The sequence below is a fragment of the Eublepharis macularius genome, chromosome 13 (assembly GCF_028583425.1).
Source record: "Eublepharis macularius isolate TG4126 chromosome 13, MPM_Emac_v1.0, whole genome shotgun sequence".
Taxonomy (NCBI): domain Eukaryota; kingdom Metazoa; phylum Chordata; class Lepidosauria; order Squamata; family Eublepharidae; genus Eublepharis; species Eublepharis macularius.
Genome location: NC_072802.1, coordinates 72,793,234 through 72,808,249, shown reverse-complemented (window position 1 = coordinate 72,808,249; position 15,016 = coordinate 72,793,234). Strand labels below are relative to the sequence as shown.

At 54.4% G+C, this 15,016-nt stretch overlaps 1 protein-coding gene across 6 annotated transcripts in view; it reads left to right on the top strand.

Annotated features, from left to right (window-relative positions):
- GIT2 (GIT ArfGAP 2) overlaps window positions 1-15,016 on the top strand; it is a 33,613-nt gene that overhangs the window by 10,922 nt on the left and 7,675 nt on the right. The window contains exons 8-17 of one of the 6 annotated variants that reach the window (XM_054996030.1): window positions 589-634; window positions 3,036-3,084; window positions 3,543-3,615; window positions 4,405-4,502; window positions 5,515-5,626; window positions 6,405-6,547; window positions 8,178-8,327; window positions 10,155-10,406; window positions 12,509-12,601; window positions 14,218-14,300. In XM_054996030.1, coding sequence (XP_054852005.1) covers window positions 589-634; window positions 3,036-3,084; window positions 3,543-3,615; window positions 4,405-4,502; window positions 5,515-5,626; window positions 6,405-6,547; window positions 8,178-8,327; window positions 10,155-10,406; window positions 12,509-12,601; window positions 14,218-14,300 — 1,099 coding nt within the window. Of the gene's footprint in view, window positions 1-588; window positions 635-3,032; window positions 3,085-3,542; window positions 3,616-4,404; window positions 4,503-5,514; window positions 5,627-6,404; window positions 6,548-8,177; window positions 8,328-10,154; window positions 10,407-12,508; window positions 12,602-14,217; window positions 14,301-15,016 lie in introns of all 6 variants that reach the window. The other 5 variants (XM_054996031.1, XM_054996029.1, XM_054996032.1 and 2 more) reach the window with 5 other exon arrangements.

The window sequence follows — 15,016 nt, the reverse complement described above, 5'->3', positions numbered from 1 at the left end:
TTCCAGGGTGCGCGGGGACGGATGACAGCCCACTGGGACACTGCCTGTGCCTCCTCCATTTCACCCCTTATTTTCCTTCTGCCACCCAGCTGAGCAGTGGTGGGAAGTGCCAACTGTTGGCAGGGAAGTCCCTGCCACCAACCAGGAACTTGGCAAGATTGGATTGGGAAAAGCCGAACTTCCCTTGCTGGTGTTCCTCCGGGAGGAAGGTCACTTGCCAGTCACCCTGGGGCTTCCGGCTGGTGGCAGAGTGCTCTTCCCCTGACTTCTGCGTGCCGTGCCCAGCTTAATAGACTTAAGGATTCTGGCTGGCTCTGCTCCAGGCTTCAGGTTACTCTTTATGAGCAAGTGGGGATTTGAACTCAGGTCTCCTGGGCCTGTTGTGCATAAGCCCCAGATATGCCTGCAGCTAGAACATGGTTCCACTGGCTGAGGTGTCAGACGGGGCATTCCTGCCCTCCCCTGCTCAGTATGGCAGCATGGGTGCTGCTCAAATTAATCCGGTAGTTGCATTTGGAACTCTTGAGAGTTGAGGTGGGGCATAAGCCCTCTCCAGCCCCTAATGCTATTTTAAAACTTCTGTTTCAGATCACAAAAGTGGGCAGCATTTCATTATACCTCAGATGGCAGACAGGTAAGGTTACTGATCAAGCCCTGAGAGCTTTTAATCATCTGGTTTGGTGCTAATATTTAATGCTAAGGTTACGTCAGCGAGGCTGGAGACAGGGTAACAGCAGTGAAGTTGTGTGGTGGTCAGAAAGCACGCTGCCTTTTGTCCTCCTGCTTCTGTGACCTGCTCGAAGTGCTTGTTCTTCTAGGAACTTCCCTGCTGGGTGGGGCAGAGCTATCTGCCCTCCAATAGAAAGGTAGAGAGTGTTAGCAGATGTAAAAGATGATGTATTTTTCCTCTTACTGCTGCTTATTGGGAATTCAGACGGCTGTAAGTATACTTCTGTGCTTTTAGTTTGGCACTTAATGGATTTTGCAAATTTTGTTTGATTACATTTAAATGTATGTGCTGCTTTTCCACTTGAAGGCGCCTGTGCTGACCTCCGTCAGCAAGAAAAGCATGTGGCCAAACGGTTGCCCAGTCAATCCAACACTGTTAAAAACTGCAAGATCAGAAGCTAAACTGCAAGATCAGATGCTGTTAAGCATCTAGCTTAACAGCTTGGCAAAAAAGATGAGTTTTCACTCACCCTGTAAAAATCACAGCAGATTAGACTAGAAGGGCTTTCTGTTGAGGGTTCAAAAATACTGAAGCTGCCACTGAAACTCTTGAGTTCCTGGGTGAGGCTAACTTCACCATTACGTAGTCACAGAAATTCTGGGCCAGACCATGCAGTATGCTCCTCCGACCCGACTGCCGTTCCTACACGTGGCAGCTCTGGAGAACTTACCCAGGCAACGCAGAGCCCAGTATGGATTGGGACCACAGTGCTGGGGGGAGGGGAGGGGAGGCTCCCTCCAGGCGTCTCCCCCACACCGTTTCCCTCAACTGAAATGGCCCCGGGGGCTGCTGAGTGCCCTGTTTGGGGGGCCCCTTCAGCTCTGAGAGATGGCATGGGCAGGAGGCTGAAACCGGCCCTCCCCTGGCACTGCTGCAGTCTTTCGATCCAAACCGGGCCCTGTGGGAGCCTGGTAAGTTCCCCGCAGCTGCTGCGTGGCTGTGGGAAAACGACGCGGGTCAGGCTGGGGGAGTGCCAACCCAGTTCATGGCCAAATAGGTCAGGTAGTTTGGCCCTTTGTCACACCTGATGCTGAGGGGGAAAGTTGGGTGCCGTCAGCGTACTGTTGACTCCTCCTCCAGACCATTTCACTTGGTGGTTTTGTGTAGATGTTAAAGAACACGAACATTGACACGTAGATCCCTACGGGACAGTGTTCAGGGACAGCAACGCCCGTCTCCTGGCACCCTCTTGTGGAACTGCCTGGTGAGATGGGGGCAGGGGTCTGCGGTGCTCCTCAGCCTCCACAAGTGGTCCAGATAGAGACTATCAAAAGCCACCAAAAGATCCGGGAGGCTTAACTGCGCTGTCCTCCCCTCCTCGTCTCTCTTTCCTGGTGAAGGTGAATCTACTAGGACCGTTTCTATTCTGAGCCTCAGCTGGAAGTCAGCCAGGTTGAAACGGGTCCATAGAATTGTTTGATGGGAAATCCTGTCCCTCAGGGCCAGGCCACATGCTTTGTTGGGCCTGTGCTTGGCGACCTCGAGGTACACAAGAACCTGTTCTTACCGTTAGTTGCTCTGCTGGTCCTCTGCGCAACTTGCAGCAGTCTTTGTCAGATGCCCCAGCAGTCTCCTGCCCAGGTAGCCGAACTGCTGCTGGGTTACGGCGTAGTGTCCATTCAGACTGCTTGACGCAGAGGCCTTAGGGCCGGGCACGATGGCAGAGGGTATGAAGGAAGAGGCCAAGCCAGTGGGAAGGAGTGGGGTGGAGGTGGGCCCCTGCGTTTTGGGGTGGCAGGGCTGCTGTGGGTGGCGGAGGATTCCTGCAGGAGCTTGTGCTTCAGGTGTTCCTGGGTCACCCGCATGAACTGCTGCTCTTGGTGCTGCCTTGTGCCCGCTGAGGGGTCTGTCTTGGGGCCCTTCCGTATGGGGACTGTTTAGTGCGCCCCCTTCAAGGCCTTGCCCTGCAACTTCTGCCTTCACTTCTCCCACAGCCTTATAAACGAGCCTTCCTTTGATTTCTTGTGAGCTCTGAGATTAGGGTGATGCTGGGAAGTTTCCCGGGCCCAGCTTTTGCTTCATTCTTGCGTGCCTCGGAGCCTGTATCTGGTTTCTGCTCCTGCTTCCCCCGTCTGCTGTCGAGGTGGTCCTGTGCTGCGGAGCCAGAAAGACACTCGGCAGCTCATTAAAAGAGATTGGGCTTGCACTGAGAGAGAGTGCCCGGCCCCCCAAAGAATGTCCCCTCCGCAGCGGAGGGTGAAGGAAGTGCGAGTGGAATCCGCGGTGCACGGTCCAAAGGGCGGCTCCTCGTAAGAGGGACGATGCGTCTTGCCGTTACAGTGATCGCTTCTCGTTTTCATAGCAGTTTAGATTTGTCTGAACTTGCCAAAGCAGCAAAAAAGAAGCTTCAGTCGGTAAGTGAAGCTATTTCTCAACATCTAAACCTGTGAGGCCCTTAGCCAGAGAAAAATTCAGCTGGGGAGGCCGTGGCTGCGGTGGGTGGAAGGGTTAATTAGGAAACGGCCGGGGTGGAGGGAGGAGAGGGGGCTTGGCTTCCTTCTTGCTTTCTGGGCTTTGAGCTGTCAAGTCCTCTGAAGGCCAACCAGACACCTCCAGGTTTTTCCCGAGGATAAATCAGGCAAGGGATCTCGGGGAAAACAGATGCTCAGTTGTGCAGCAGTAGTAAAGTACGCTGAGTGCATGCTGGGGATTACTACGAAAGGGAGCCTTTGTCTTCTGTTGAGCTTGTTTGTGTGCACAGAACTGCCGCCTCATCTTTGGACTGTCCAGCAGTCTAGCTGGCTTCCCCGTGCTTTGCCCTTGCCTTGCCCTGGAGTCAGTGCAGAGTATGTCTTCTCTCTCTTCCCTTCAGCTGAGCAACCACTTGTTCGAGGAGCTTGCTATGGACGTCTATGACGAGGTGGACAGGCGGGAGACAGACGCAGGTGACGGGCCATGGGTAGTGGCGTTGTGGGGATATTATGAAGCTCTGAGGAGGGCTGAAGGCATCCTGTGTGCCACGCCAGTGAGGAATGTCATACCTGGTGGAGAACAGAGCACCCCAAGATGCAGAACTACATGTGCCTAGAAACTCAGAGGTGCTGCTGAAAATGTCAGCTTTGTGTATGGTTCCCCACCCCCTCCCCACACACACACGCCTCCAAACTATAACGCAGGGCGTTTCGTGCATCCTCGTGTTGTCATGACACAGTTTCCTGTCTTCTGCCCCATGTCATCGGATGCTGCAAGCAGAAGGTATGGAAACTCACAAAGTGTTGTCCTTGAGAAGTGAGCACGTGGCACTGCACGTTGAGGAGGATTCCGCGCAGGGCTGCTGGTTTTGGCGGCAGCTGTGTGTAATTTGTAGCGTGGTCCTAACTTTGGTTTTTATATCAAAATAAAAGCAGTTGTCTAGCTTGTTTGGCAAGGAAGATATGCTGGAAAATATACGTGGTTTAGAAATGGAATAAACGTAGGCTGGGTTTTAGCCCCTACGCCTGTTCCCAGGGCTAGGGCACTGGCTTCGAATGCATGAAGTATTAATAAGGAAGAGGTGCCCCGGCACACATACAGAGGGTCTTGCACTCTTAACTCGTGACGCTAGCCAGATCCCCAGGGCCTTGAGCTGAGTGTAAAGGCTGTGTCAGGTCAGACAGCAGGAAAACTTCAACCCCAGCGACTACTGGATTTTGCAAGCTAAGCGTTGCCAATGCTGTCTGTTTTTCCTGAAACAGTTTGGCTTGCTACTCAGAACCACAGCACACTAGTAACAGAGACAACGGTGGTCCCGTTCCTCCCTGTAAATCCAGAGTATTCATCAACAAGGAACCAGGTACGTTACGCTGTGGTTTCCCCCGGCTCCCAGGTGTAATCAGGACTGAATGAACATGCATGTGTGTGCGTGCGTGCGTCTCTGTGTCTGCTGTCTTTCCTCACCTCCTGGGTGCCAGCATCACAATGTGTCGCTGATCGAACACTTGGGATGTTTCCAGAATCTGCTTAAGATACGGGGCTGTCTTGAGCTGCCTGCCTCTCTCCAGGGCGGTGACGATCATCACTACGATTTCTAAAACTGGACTGGGAAAGGGGACACAAGAACCCACAGAGGGGTTAGCTTTGCCTCCGTCTCCCAGGAATTCGTGGTGGAAGGTGTTGAATGGAATTGCAGACCATTCTTGTCATCGCATCTCAGGAAAGTGCAGGAGAGGGCAAAGAAAATTATCCCAGGGCTGGAGCGCCTGCCCTGTGAGGCAAACCAGCAGCGTCTGGGACTTGGTAGCGTGGGGGAAAGGCACCTGAAGAGGTGATACGATAAGAGGATTAGGGAGTACGAATTGCTGTGGACAAAGTGGATCGAGGGGAGCTTTTCACTCTCTCCCATCATACTAGAACTCAGGGACAGCCTATGGCACAGATAGTTAATAGATTTCTATCAAGACGGGCAAGCCTGCTTCACGTGATGGGTCTTTGGCTTGTGGAACTCGCTGCCACAAGGTGGGCTGGAAAAAGATGGAGGATAGCTCGGTTAGCTGTCTTGCCAGAAGCTTCTGGTGGTCTTGAACTGACGGCTGTGCCAAGCAGGCTGCTGGAGCGGGGCGGGGGACGGGGGGGGCTTGTTGCCGTAATCTTGGTGAGAGTATTGTTTTCTCCTCCAGCCAAAGGAGAGGGAGGATTATGGGACGCATTTCTAAGCATCAGAAGCCGAGTTGTAAGGGCATCAGGGTGTCTGATGCAAGGAGAGGGTCTGCGTCCCTGTGTGGAGGAGGGTGCTGCTGCCCTCTCCTTTTTTCCCAGCTAGCTCCCCCAGCAGCTCCTGGACGGTCTGACTGGCTTCTCTCTTTCAGGGGAGGCAGAAGTTGGCCCGCTTTAATGCCCATGAGTTTGCAACGCTCGTCATCGACATCCTAGGAGACGCCAAGCGAAGGCAGCAAGGGAACCCTGTCCCGAGTTCCAAAGGTGGGTCCTGCTTAGATTGCTGGTGCGGACCCGAGCTGGCTGACTTCTGGTCTGCCCCGGGCGCTTCCTGCTGCCTTGGGCTTTCTGCCTTCTCTGGCCTGAAGCAGCCATTGCTGTGTTCGTCCTGCGTAGTCTGGAGCGTTGACTCCGTCCAGGCTTCCGAGTCGGTACTGTGCTGGCAAGATCAAACGGGGGATTGGCGGAGATGTGCAGGGGAAGAGAGGACAGCCGCAAGGGAAGCAGCGGGGCGACAGGCTGGCAAGTGGCCTCTCTTGGCCAAGGGGCTCTTGAGAGAGGGAGGAGCGGGCTCGCGTAGGGGTGGGGCGCGAAGGCAGCATGCCCCTGGCTCTTGAGTGCCAGTCCTCACTGGAGCACGGCCCTTGCCAGGCCGTCCGTGCACGTGTTGCCCCCTGTTCCAAGCAAGGATGTGTCTGGCAATCCCACTCTGGCATTAGGAGGAGTAGAGCAGAATCTGCGGAGAAGGAAGCAGGTGGAAAGAGGGACTCCAGCCCAGAGGCCCCCTGTGGTGCTGGTGACAGGAAGCACCTGAGCTGATCGGGGAGAACTAGATCACCAGAGGGGGCGGGGGGGGGGCGGGTTTTCAGCTTGAGTCTTCCTGCAGGCTGGTGTTTATAATCCCAACTGCAAAGAGTCGAGGGTGGGTAGGGGAGCACCTTGAGCCTGCTCTTCTGCCCAGTGTTTTGAGCCGCATTTCTGGGGCGGATCGTGGCGAGGAAAAGTAGACTCGCTTAACCCATCAGCATTTTGACTTTTTCAGAAAACGTCGAACTCATCCTGAAGTCAATCAGCAGCCAGCACAGCACAGAGAGTCAGGAGAATGACCAGCCGGACTATGACAGCGTTGCCTCAGACGAAGAGGCGGATCTCGGGACGAGCGCGGCCAAGGCGGCTCGCCAGAAGGTAGCCCCCAGCCCCGCAGAAGTCGCAAAGTGCCTTGCAGGGGGGCTCCTTGTTGCCTCTTGCCTGCAAACTGCTTTCTGAGCACGGCTGTTCTGTTTGCAAGGAGCGAGTTCCTCCCTTCGCTGGCCGAGCGCGCTCATTCCCCCGCTCCTTCTCGCGCTCAGCCTCGTTTGGAAAGAGAGCGGCCGAAACAGCAGCTTCCGTGGCAAAAGCCTTCCCGACCCCAAGATCTTTGTCAGCCGCTGGCGGCCATTGAATTCTGAGCGGGGCGGTTTTGGGGTGAAGCTGCTGCGTGTTCCCATGCAAGCCCCCAGCTCCTGAGCATTCCGGATCCGTTCAGCCGGAGGGGCCGTGGCTCAGGGGTGAAGCTTCTGCTTCGCCTGCAGAAGGCTCCAGGTTCTATCCCTGGCATCTCCAGATATAAGGACCAGGTAGCAGGCGATGCGGAAGACACCCGGGAGAGTCACTGCCAGTCTGAGCAGACGAGGCTGGTCCGAAGGGCCTCTGGTCTGATTCAGTCTAAGGCAGGTTTGTGTGTCCAGCAGCGCTGTTAACTCCCCCCCCCCACCCGCCTGCTCTCCAAAAGAGGGACACGCCCACCCAAGACTCCGCTGCACAACCCGAGTGCGATGTATTGGGCAGCTTTATAGTGCGTGGGGGGTGGGGGGAGGCAGCTGCCGGCCTGTGCTGCTAGCAGGCTTCCCAGAAGGATCTGTGGGCCACGGCAGGGAAAGAGAGGAGCCTGGCCCAGTGTGGGGAGCTGCCCTGGTGCCCTCCTTACTCCCCCTACCTCACCCTGTGGGAAGAGCAGGGGTGCCCATTCAGTTCCGCCTCGGGGAGGGTCGGCGTATCTCGGCCCCCAGCCCCCCCCCCCCCCACAGTGCAGCCGGGTCGCTGCGCCTGCAGACTTGGCACAGAGCCCGAGATTCATGCTTAGGACTGATTGTCTGATTATGTTGTCTTTAATCTTGTGAAAAGAGTCCCGGCCTGGGGCTGTGGGGCTAAGGGCCTCGCCTGCCTGCCTGCCCACCTCAGACGCTGCCTTGGAGCTTCCGTGCTTCCTCTGGGGGTCACCAAAATATAGAGCAACACGGTAATACTGCTATCAGACAAGAAACAATTCCCGTGTACTATAATGCCTCCACAATCAACAATAAAGCACGTAATATTATTTCCAGAATTATTTATTCACCAATATATAAGGGGTATATTAAACAACTTGTATTTCAAATTATCTCTCTTAGCACATTCAAGAACTGCACCACATATTGCACTCCCCCTTAACCTCAATCATATAGGCATTTCAGACGTCCTGTAATTATTCTATTAAAGTGTCACGTGCTCCAAGTGCTATAATTATTACAATTAAAGTGCATTTACTGGTCAGACATCCTATGACACTACTTTTCCTATACAGGGTTTAAATTGCCTTGTTCACAATTATAATATACAGTCACAATATAGGTGCAGTCCAAGATTGACTCCAGACACTGTGGGTGTCACAGTTCATGGGTAGACCTATGTCCTTCCAATATACGTTGTAAACTCTGTGACTGAGTTCTTACTGGGGGTCAAGCAGGCGTCCCTCTGGGGGTCAAGCAGGCGTGCTGCTGTCGTCTTCGTTTTCCAGAGCCTGGACTCGGACTTGTCGGACGGGCCGGTCACCGCACAGGAATACCTGCAGGTTAAAAACGCCCTGGTGGCCTCCGAGGCGAAAATCCAGCAATTACTGAAGGTGAACATCAACTTGAGCGAGGAGCTGAGGATCATGCAGAAGAAGGTAGCATGGGAGAGGAGGGGGGGGAGAGAAACGCTTAGCGGAGTGCGCCTCGATGCAGTCTCATGCCGGAGGGGGGGGGGGGTCAGATCAGATGCGTTGAGAGAGCCCCTGCAGGCCGCCTGTTGTGCAGCCAGGGCTGTCCCAGGGCGTTGCCTGAAGCGAACAAGCCAAATCCACACACACACACACCCCAGTTAGCAGCGGGAGCATCTCCTGCGCAGAAGGTGCCCGGCTGCACTTGCTTATTTCAGGAGGGCTCCTGGTACCCTGAAGCCCCGACGGACTCCGCTGGCCTTGCTCTTCACATCCCTGCCAATCACCTGACGTGGGCCTGGACGACTTCTAGTCCCGCCGAGGTGTGGGAGGTTTTTCCCTCTGTAGCCCCTCAGTGGTACCGCTTGGCTCTGGGAGGCCTCAATTGCAGGCTCTTCTTGGCCATGATCTTCCTTGGGCAAATCTCTCCCTCCCTCCCTCCCTCCCTCTCTCTCTCTCTCTCACACACACACACACACACGCACACACACACGCTAGGCTCGCTCTTTTCCCATAAAATGCCAAAAGTGAGAGCAAACAGGACAGCAAAGAGCCGTAAAACGGATCGCAAACTCAGCGCACTGTGCGTGGGGTGGCTAGGCAGCAGCTGCCAGCACGGTTTCACGGGTGTGACTCATGAGGCTTGCAGATGGTGAGGGGTGAGGGAGGAAGGTGTGTTCAAGAGACTCAGGCAAGCTCTGCGCTGATGTCTTGCCCACAAGCTAGTCTGTGCCACCTTTTCCCAGTTTCTTCCCAAGGGTCTGCAGAAATGTGAAGGTGGTGCAGCCATTCCCCCTCCCAGCTGATGTATGGCACTCCCCTTGATCTGCTCCACTAGAAGTGGTGCTCCCCCCACCCCAGTCAGGAGTCTTCCTCTAGTGCGTGGGGTCTTACGATAGGGGAAGAATCCCTGCACTTGGGGAAGCCACCGCTGTTAGTGGAGCGTGGATCTGTGGGTTCCGATCCCTATAGAGGGATTTGGAAGGACACTCTAGGTTGTGGGATGGTGGGGGGGGGGGCGGGCAGTGTGGGACTCGAAGATTCAGTAAGGCCATACCTTGAAGGGCCTGTGTTGTTTCTGACTTGCATAATCTCCCAGCATTGAGGGCATGATCAGTCGTTTCTGTGCTTTGTTTTTTTCCAAAGATGTCTGTGGTAACTCAGGAGCTTTTAGGCTGGGCAGCGTCCTCAGTGTGTATCTTTTGAGCTGCATTGTGATGTGTGTGGAAGGAGGTTGCATGCAGGAGACATCCCGGTCTATTGTGCCCTTTACGTCCCTGAGGACATTGCCGGGAATCTCCTTCCGCTTGGCCCCCTTGAGCGTCTGTTCTGGCCTGCTTCTGCCCTCCTGCTTTGCAAAGGGTCTCGGTCACGTGTCCTGCTCTCTCCGCTGTGACGTTGCCATTTTTACACTTCCTGTCTCTTGAGTTTTCCATTGATCAGTCAGCGTAAGGGGCTGCTTTCCAAGGATGCCGCTCAAGCTGTCCTGGAGCTGTGTAGTGCAGATGACTCACCTGGAATTGGACTGTTTGTAATTACTGCTGGAAGTGGGTTTCACCTCCACTCCCACTAAATGGAAGTTGAAGCTGGACTCTTGAAGTTCCAGATCTGAGAATGCAACCTGTTCCGAACAAAGAGAAATTCTTTAGAAAGATGGTTGTTTTTTAAATCCACCTATCTGCTTTCTTTTTAAACTGTAAATGTCCCGGTTATTGCACCTGAGTTCTTCGTTTGCTTATGACACTTATATGAGGGTGATCCGCGGCCCCACTTGGATAAAACATTTCATTCCAGCTTCAGACCCTGCAGAGTGAAAATTCGACCCTCCGAAGGCAGGCCACGACCAGTGCCTACCAAACTCAAACTGGTTCTGAATACGTTGACCCTGGCAGCCACTCCTCCTTGAAGCGCCGGCCTTCTGCTCGTAGTAGCCGGCCCATGTCAATGTATGAGACTGGATCGGGCCAGAAGCCCTACCTGCCCCTGGCTGAGGTCTCGTACCCCGAAGAGCACATTACATCGCGGCTTCAGCCTTTCCCTCCCCATGTAAGTAAAACAGGTGCTCCGTTCTCCCGCCCCCTTCTTCCCCTCCTCCCTGGCACCTTCTGCCCGAACACCCAATGCAGAATGTGGCTGGCTGCCGCATGGTTCAATCCGCTCGCATGGCGGGGTCTCTGTGCCCTCTTAACCCGCCTGCCTGCAGGAGTTGGTTGCCTGGAAGACTGAGGGCCAGGGTGTTTCTGCAGCGTGTTGTGCTGTGTTTTTCTCCTTTTGTCTTGTTTTAACCTGAACATCTGTGGTTACAGAAGCACATGTAAAATGCAGTGTGTGTGGTGGGGGACCCAAGGGCAGAGAAGGGGGATTAAGACACACACGTGCCTGCTAGAGGGTGCGCAGGAGCCACACAAAGCCCCAAGGTTGTGGCTGTCGAGGCCAGAGAGCACCAGGCAGCCAACAGCTGCCAGCCTAGAGAACAGAGAGGGCAGCCTCCGATGTAGCCAGGCAGGAGTCAGGGAGGGGGCACTTCTTGCCAGGATTGCGAGGCCAGCCTAGCCGAGGGGCAGGTTTTTTCCCTGCAAGGGTTTTATGCTCTTCTGTGATTTCTTGGCAGATGAATCAGGGTCAAGCTGTTACCTCCCTTGGGAACCAGAGAAGGGGATCAGCGGCACTGATGGCACAGTGAGCAGTTAGTTTAGCCTGGTACAGCCCTGATTTCAGGCGGCGCAGCCTTTCAGGAATCTGCTAGATTTACTTACTTATCAGGTTTGCTGTCCCTCACTTCTTTCCCCCATGCCTTCCACTCACAAGCCCCTGTGGTAGTGGTTTGATATGTTTGGGTGGCCTGGAAAAGTAGAAGCTCACATTCTTCTTGCGGGTGTGACAAGCTTCCCTGCCTGATCAGCTGGAGGCTGCTTGGCCTTGCCCCAGTGAGTGGTGATTTATATGCCCAGCATTATATATTGGTTGTGCTAGCACCAAGGGTGCTTTGTTTCTAAGTAGAGGGGTGTGTGTGTGTGTGTGTGTGTGTGTGTGTGCGTGCGTGCGTGCGTGCGTGCGTGCGTGCCCATTCAGCGTTGGTGATGGTATGCCTTGTGTCCTAATTTCTGTGATCTTAGTCTTATTGTGTTGTTCGTGGGTGTCTTGTACTGTCTGGTTGAATCGTTTTTCTATATTTTGTAATCTGCCTTGAGTCTCAGTGAGAAATGGGGCTATAAATGAGGTAAATAAATAAAATAAAAATTTGGTAGCTGGCTCAAGATTCAGTTACTGTGGAATAGCTTTGTTGCAGAGGCATCTACGGTTAGCTCCTGACATCCCCACAGAGTCTAATGCCTAGATGGTGGCCTGGCTAGACCTGGAAGCAGCAGCCTGGAGAGGCACGGAGTAGCTGGTGAAGCCAGGCCACCACAAGCCGTGAAAGCCACCGAAAGGGTCGGGAATTGGCGTGGGGCTGGGGGAGGTTGTATTCCAGGTAGCCCATTTCTAAGCAAGAGATACTGGAGTAGAAAGCACCCTACACCTTAATTAAAAGAGTGTGGGGACAGGTTGATCAGCGGTGAGGAAAAGGGCACTCTGTATGTGCTCAAAGCACACTTTTTTGTATATTGCAGCAGGACTCAAGCCCAACAGACCTTAGAGACCAACAAGATTTTTCAGGATGTAAGCTTTCAAGAGTTGGAGCTCCCTTCTTCAGATATATTGTTGTGTGTGAGAGAGACACATATATTTGAGAAGGGTCACCGTGGCCAAGGGTGGTACAGCTGCCGTGTTCGAAAAGGTTGGCTTGCCTGGATTCTCCAGCTCCGTTCCGCTAGCCACAGCACTTCCATCCCATGCAAAGTGCCCTCCTCTGTTGCAAGAGGAGCTTCCTTGTGCCAGGGGAAGTGCCCCTGTTCGTGGTCTAGATCGCCGGCGCGTGGTTTTCCTTGAAGCCAAGCCTGAAGATGCCGTCATTGGCCCCGTAGTGTGTGTGCTACGTGGGTTCAAAGCCTCCCCTGCATCCCTCTTCCTCCTGGCCCTGCACACCGTCTTGTGGGAGTCTTCCAGCTTTAATAAGGGGATTCTGTGTTTTGCACTGGCACCCAGAGTCCTGAGTGTAGTGTCTGTGTGTTTTTTCCCGAGTGTCTTTCTCTCTCCCTTGTTTTTAGATTGGGAGGAGTGGGTTGGTGACCACCACCTCTTCATCCATGCCCTCCTTCCCCTCCATGCTTTCCTGGTCAAGAGACGAAAGCACACAAAGGGTTAAGTACTCCTTCCCCAGAGTGGCCAGCCACCCTCTGGGAGGTCTCTCTCTCCCTCTTCCCCCAAACCTCTTGCATGGGGCTGCCCTGCTCTGCTCATTCTCTCTTTCGGCACAAGGGTTGCTTCGCTTCTTATCCCTCTAGCTCTCCACCATCTCAGCATTTATTCACAGTGCACACACCATTCTCTCTCTCTCTCTCTCGGCCACGGGGTCTGCAAGGCACTCTCTAGACTGACCCAAGGCTGCTGGCTGAGATCAAGGGGCGGCAACTGCTGTCTTGCAGCTAACGACTACTTCGGAAGTGCTTTTAACCTCACTGCTCGGGGAGGGCGGGAAGAGGTCCAAGCAGGAGCTTCACCACAAAAGAAACTAGCTCCTTAGACAATGTATAATTGACTTTTGGAACTATCTGCTACAGGACATAGCAGTGGCCGCTAGTACAGATAGCTTTAAAAGGGGTCTAGACAGATTGATGGAAGAGAGGTCCATCAATGGCTATTAGTCATGATAGCTAAATGGAGCCTTCGTATTCAGATGCAGTGTACCTCAGGCATCGGTTGCTGCAGGACAGCAGTACCGAAGTTTTGGCTTTCAAGCCCTACTTGTAGTCTTTGCAGGGATTTCTAGTTGGCCTCTGTGGGAAACAGGGCACTGCACTAGATGGAGGAGCTTCCGTCTGATCCAGAAGGGCTGTTCTTACATTCTTGTGGCTGGTCCTTTGTAGTCAGGTGAGGTATGTTCAGAAGGAGCCTAAGCGATTTGGCCTTTGTGGGCCATCTTGGTGAAGAAGCAAAGAACTTGGCGAGTCTCCAAGGAAGCGTTTTGTTCGGTGGTGTTCAAATGGTCTTTCCTGGAAGCTTTGAGTAGTTAAAGCAATAAACTAATACACGGTGTAGAGAAGGCACCACAGCTATTCAGGAACCTCTGAACTAGAAAGAGACTTGAAGGTGGGGAGGGAGGGGCTCAGCAGATGAAGGGGGGGGGAAGAGTGTTGCAGAACCCAGGGCGCCACTGCGCAACAGGATTGTGGAAGCGGGAGGATAAATCAAATGAAAAGGGAGCAGGTGCAGGATGGACCTCGAAGGGGAGAAGTTTTAGCGGTGGGTCCTAGATGGCGGCCATCCCTTCTGTGATTCTGAAGCAGTCGAGCCAGTAGCTGCCCGGGCTGTGGCTTCTCTGCCGGCAGGGACTGTGAAGTCAAAGCAGACCTGCCGGTGGTGTCAAGGGAGATGTCGCTATTTCATCAGGAAGGGCAGCGCAGGGACTTCAGACAAGCCGTTTCCTGCTGGGGTGTTTGATTTTGTGGATGTCTCTGGATTTCCCTCTGCCTGAAATCACTCGGTATTTGTCCAGTGGGGGCTCCAGGTGGTGACCCTGGGCTGCTCCTGACTCGCCCCCATCCTTCAGAGAAGAAGGTAGGGACTCCTTTTTAAGGACACCGGAGCGGGGCCTGGATTCTTTTAAAGCCCTTTTAAACCACCCACAGTCACTGAGCAAACGGCCGTCACTGACAGACTGGGACAGCTGAGGGAGGTGGGGCTGCTGCGCCCCGCCTGTCTCCCCTCGGCGTGAGGGGTCAGGATCTAACTCCCCCCCCCCTCGCTTTTCTTTCAGGCCTCCAAACTGGAACAGCAGAGCAGTGTGCCTGAGGGGGACTATGACAACACCGTCCCTGGGCTGGAGCTGGACGAGACAGGGTGCGTTTCCGGGAGGGGGGGGGCGGGGTAGAGCAGCCTTCCCCTTCCTGGGCAGGGCTTTCTGGGTTGATGGCACCGACTAGGCCGCAGTGCCACCTGGGGGGCAGAGGTGAAGGCTCGCTTGTTAGCAGGAATGCTGGGTGTGTCTGTAGCCCATCATGACCAAGCGGTGCCGAAAGGCGTGAAGGCGGCACGCCTCGCTGGGAGCTTGTGCCCAGGGGCTGCGCCCGCTGCAGAGGCAAGTCCTGGCGGTGTCCGCTTGGGCCCCCGTTCTACAGGGACTGCCTGATCTTTCACAGTCTGTGGTGCCTGTGCACTTCCCAGCTCCTCTGTCACTCTCCACGGCGTGCACATACGAGCTGCCCTGTCTGCCCCGAGTGCAGAGCGGATGCACGCTCACAGAACGGGTCTCCTTAGGCACCTCCTGTAAGCGAGCAGGATTTCATCCTGAAAAATGCAGCAATTCCTCCCCTGAGTGAGGCTTCTCTCCTGACCCGAAAATGCAGCCTTCGTTTGGACTCGGAGCCTGAGCCAGAGCGTTCGTAGCGCTCTCTTGAGCTTAAGATGCGGCACCTCCCCCCTGCCCGAGCTGCGGCCTTCAGCTGAAGGGGTGGCTCGAGGGGGGAAAGAAGCGCCCTTAGCAGAGGCCAGCGGATACAAAAGGGCCCCAGTGAAGTCTTGAACATGGCCACCAAAATTAGTCGCCTGCAAAAACA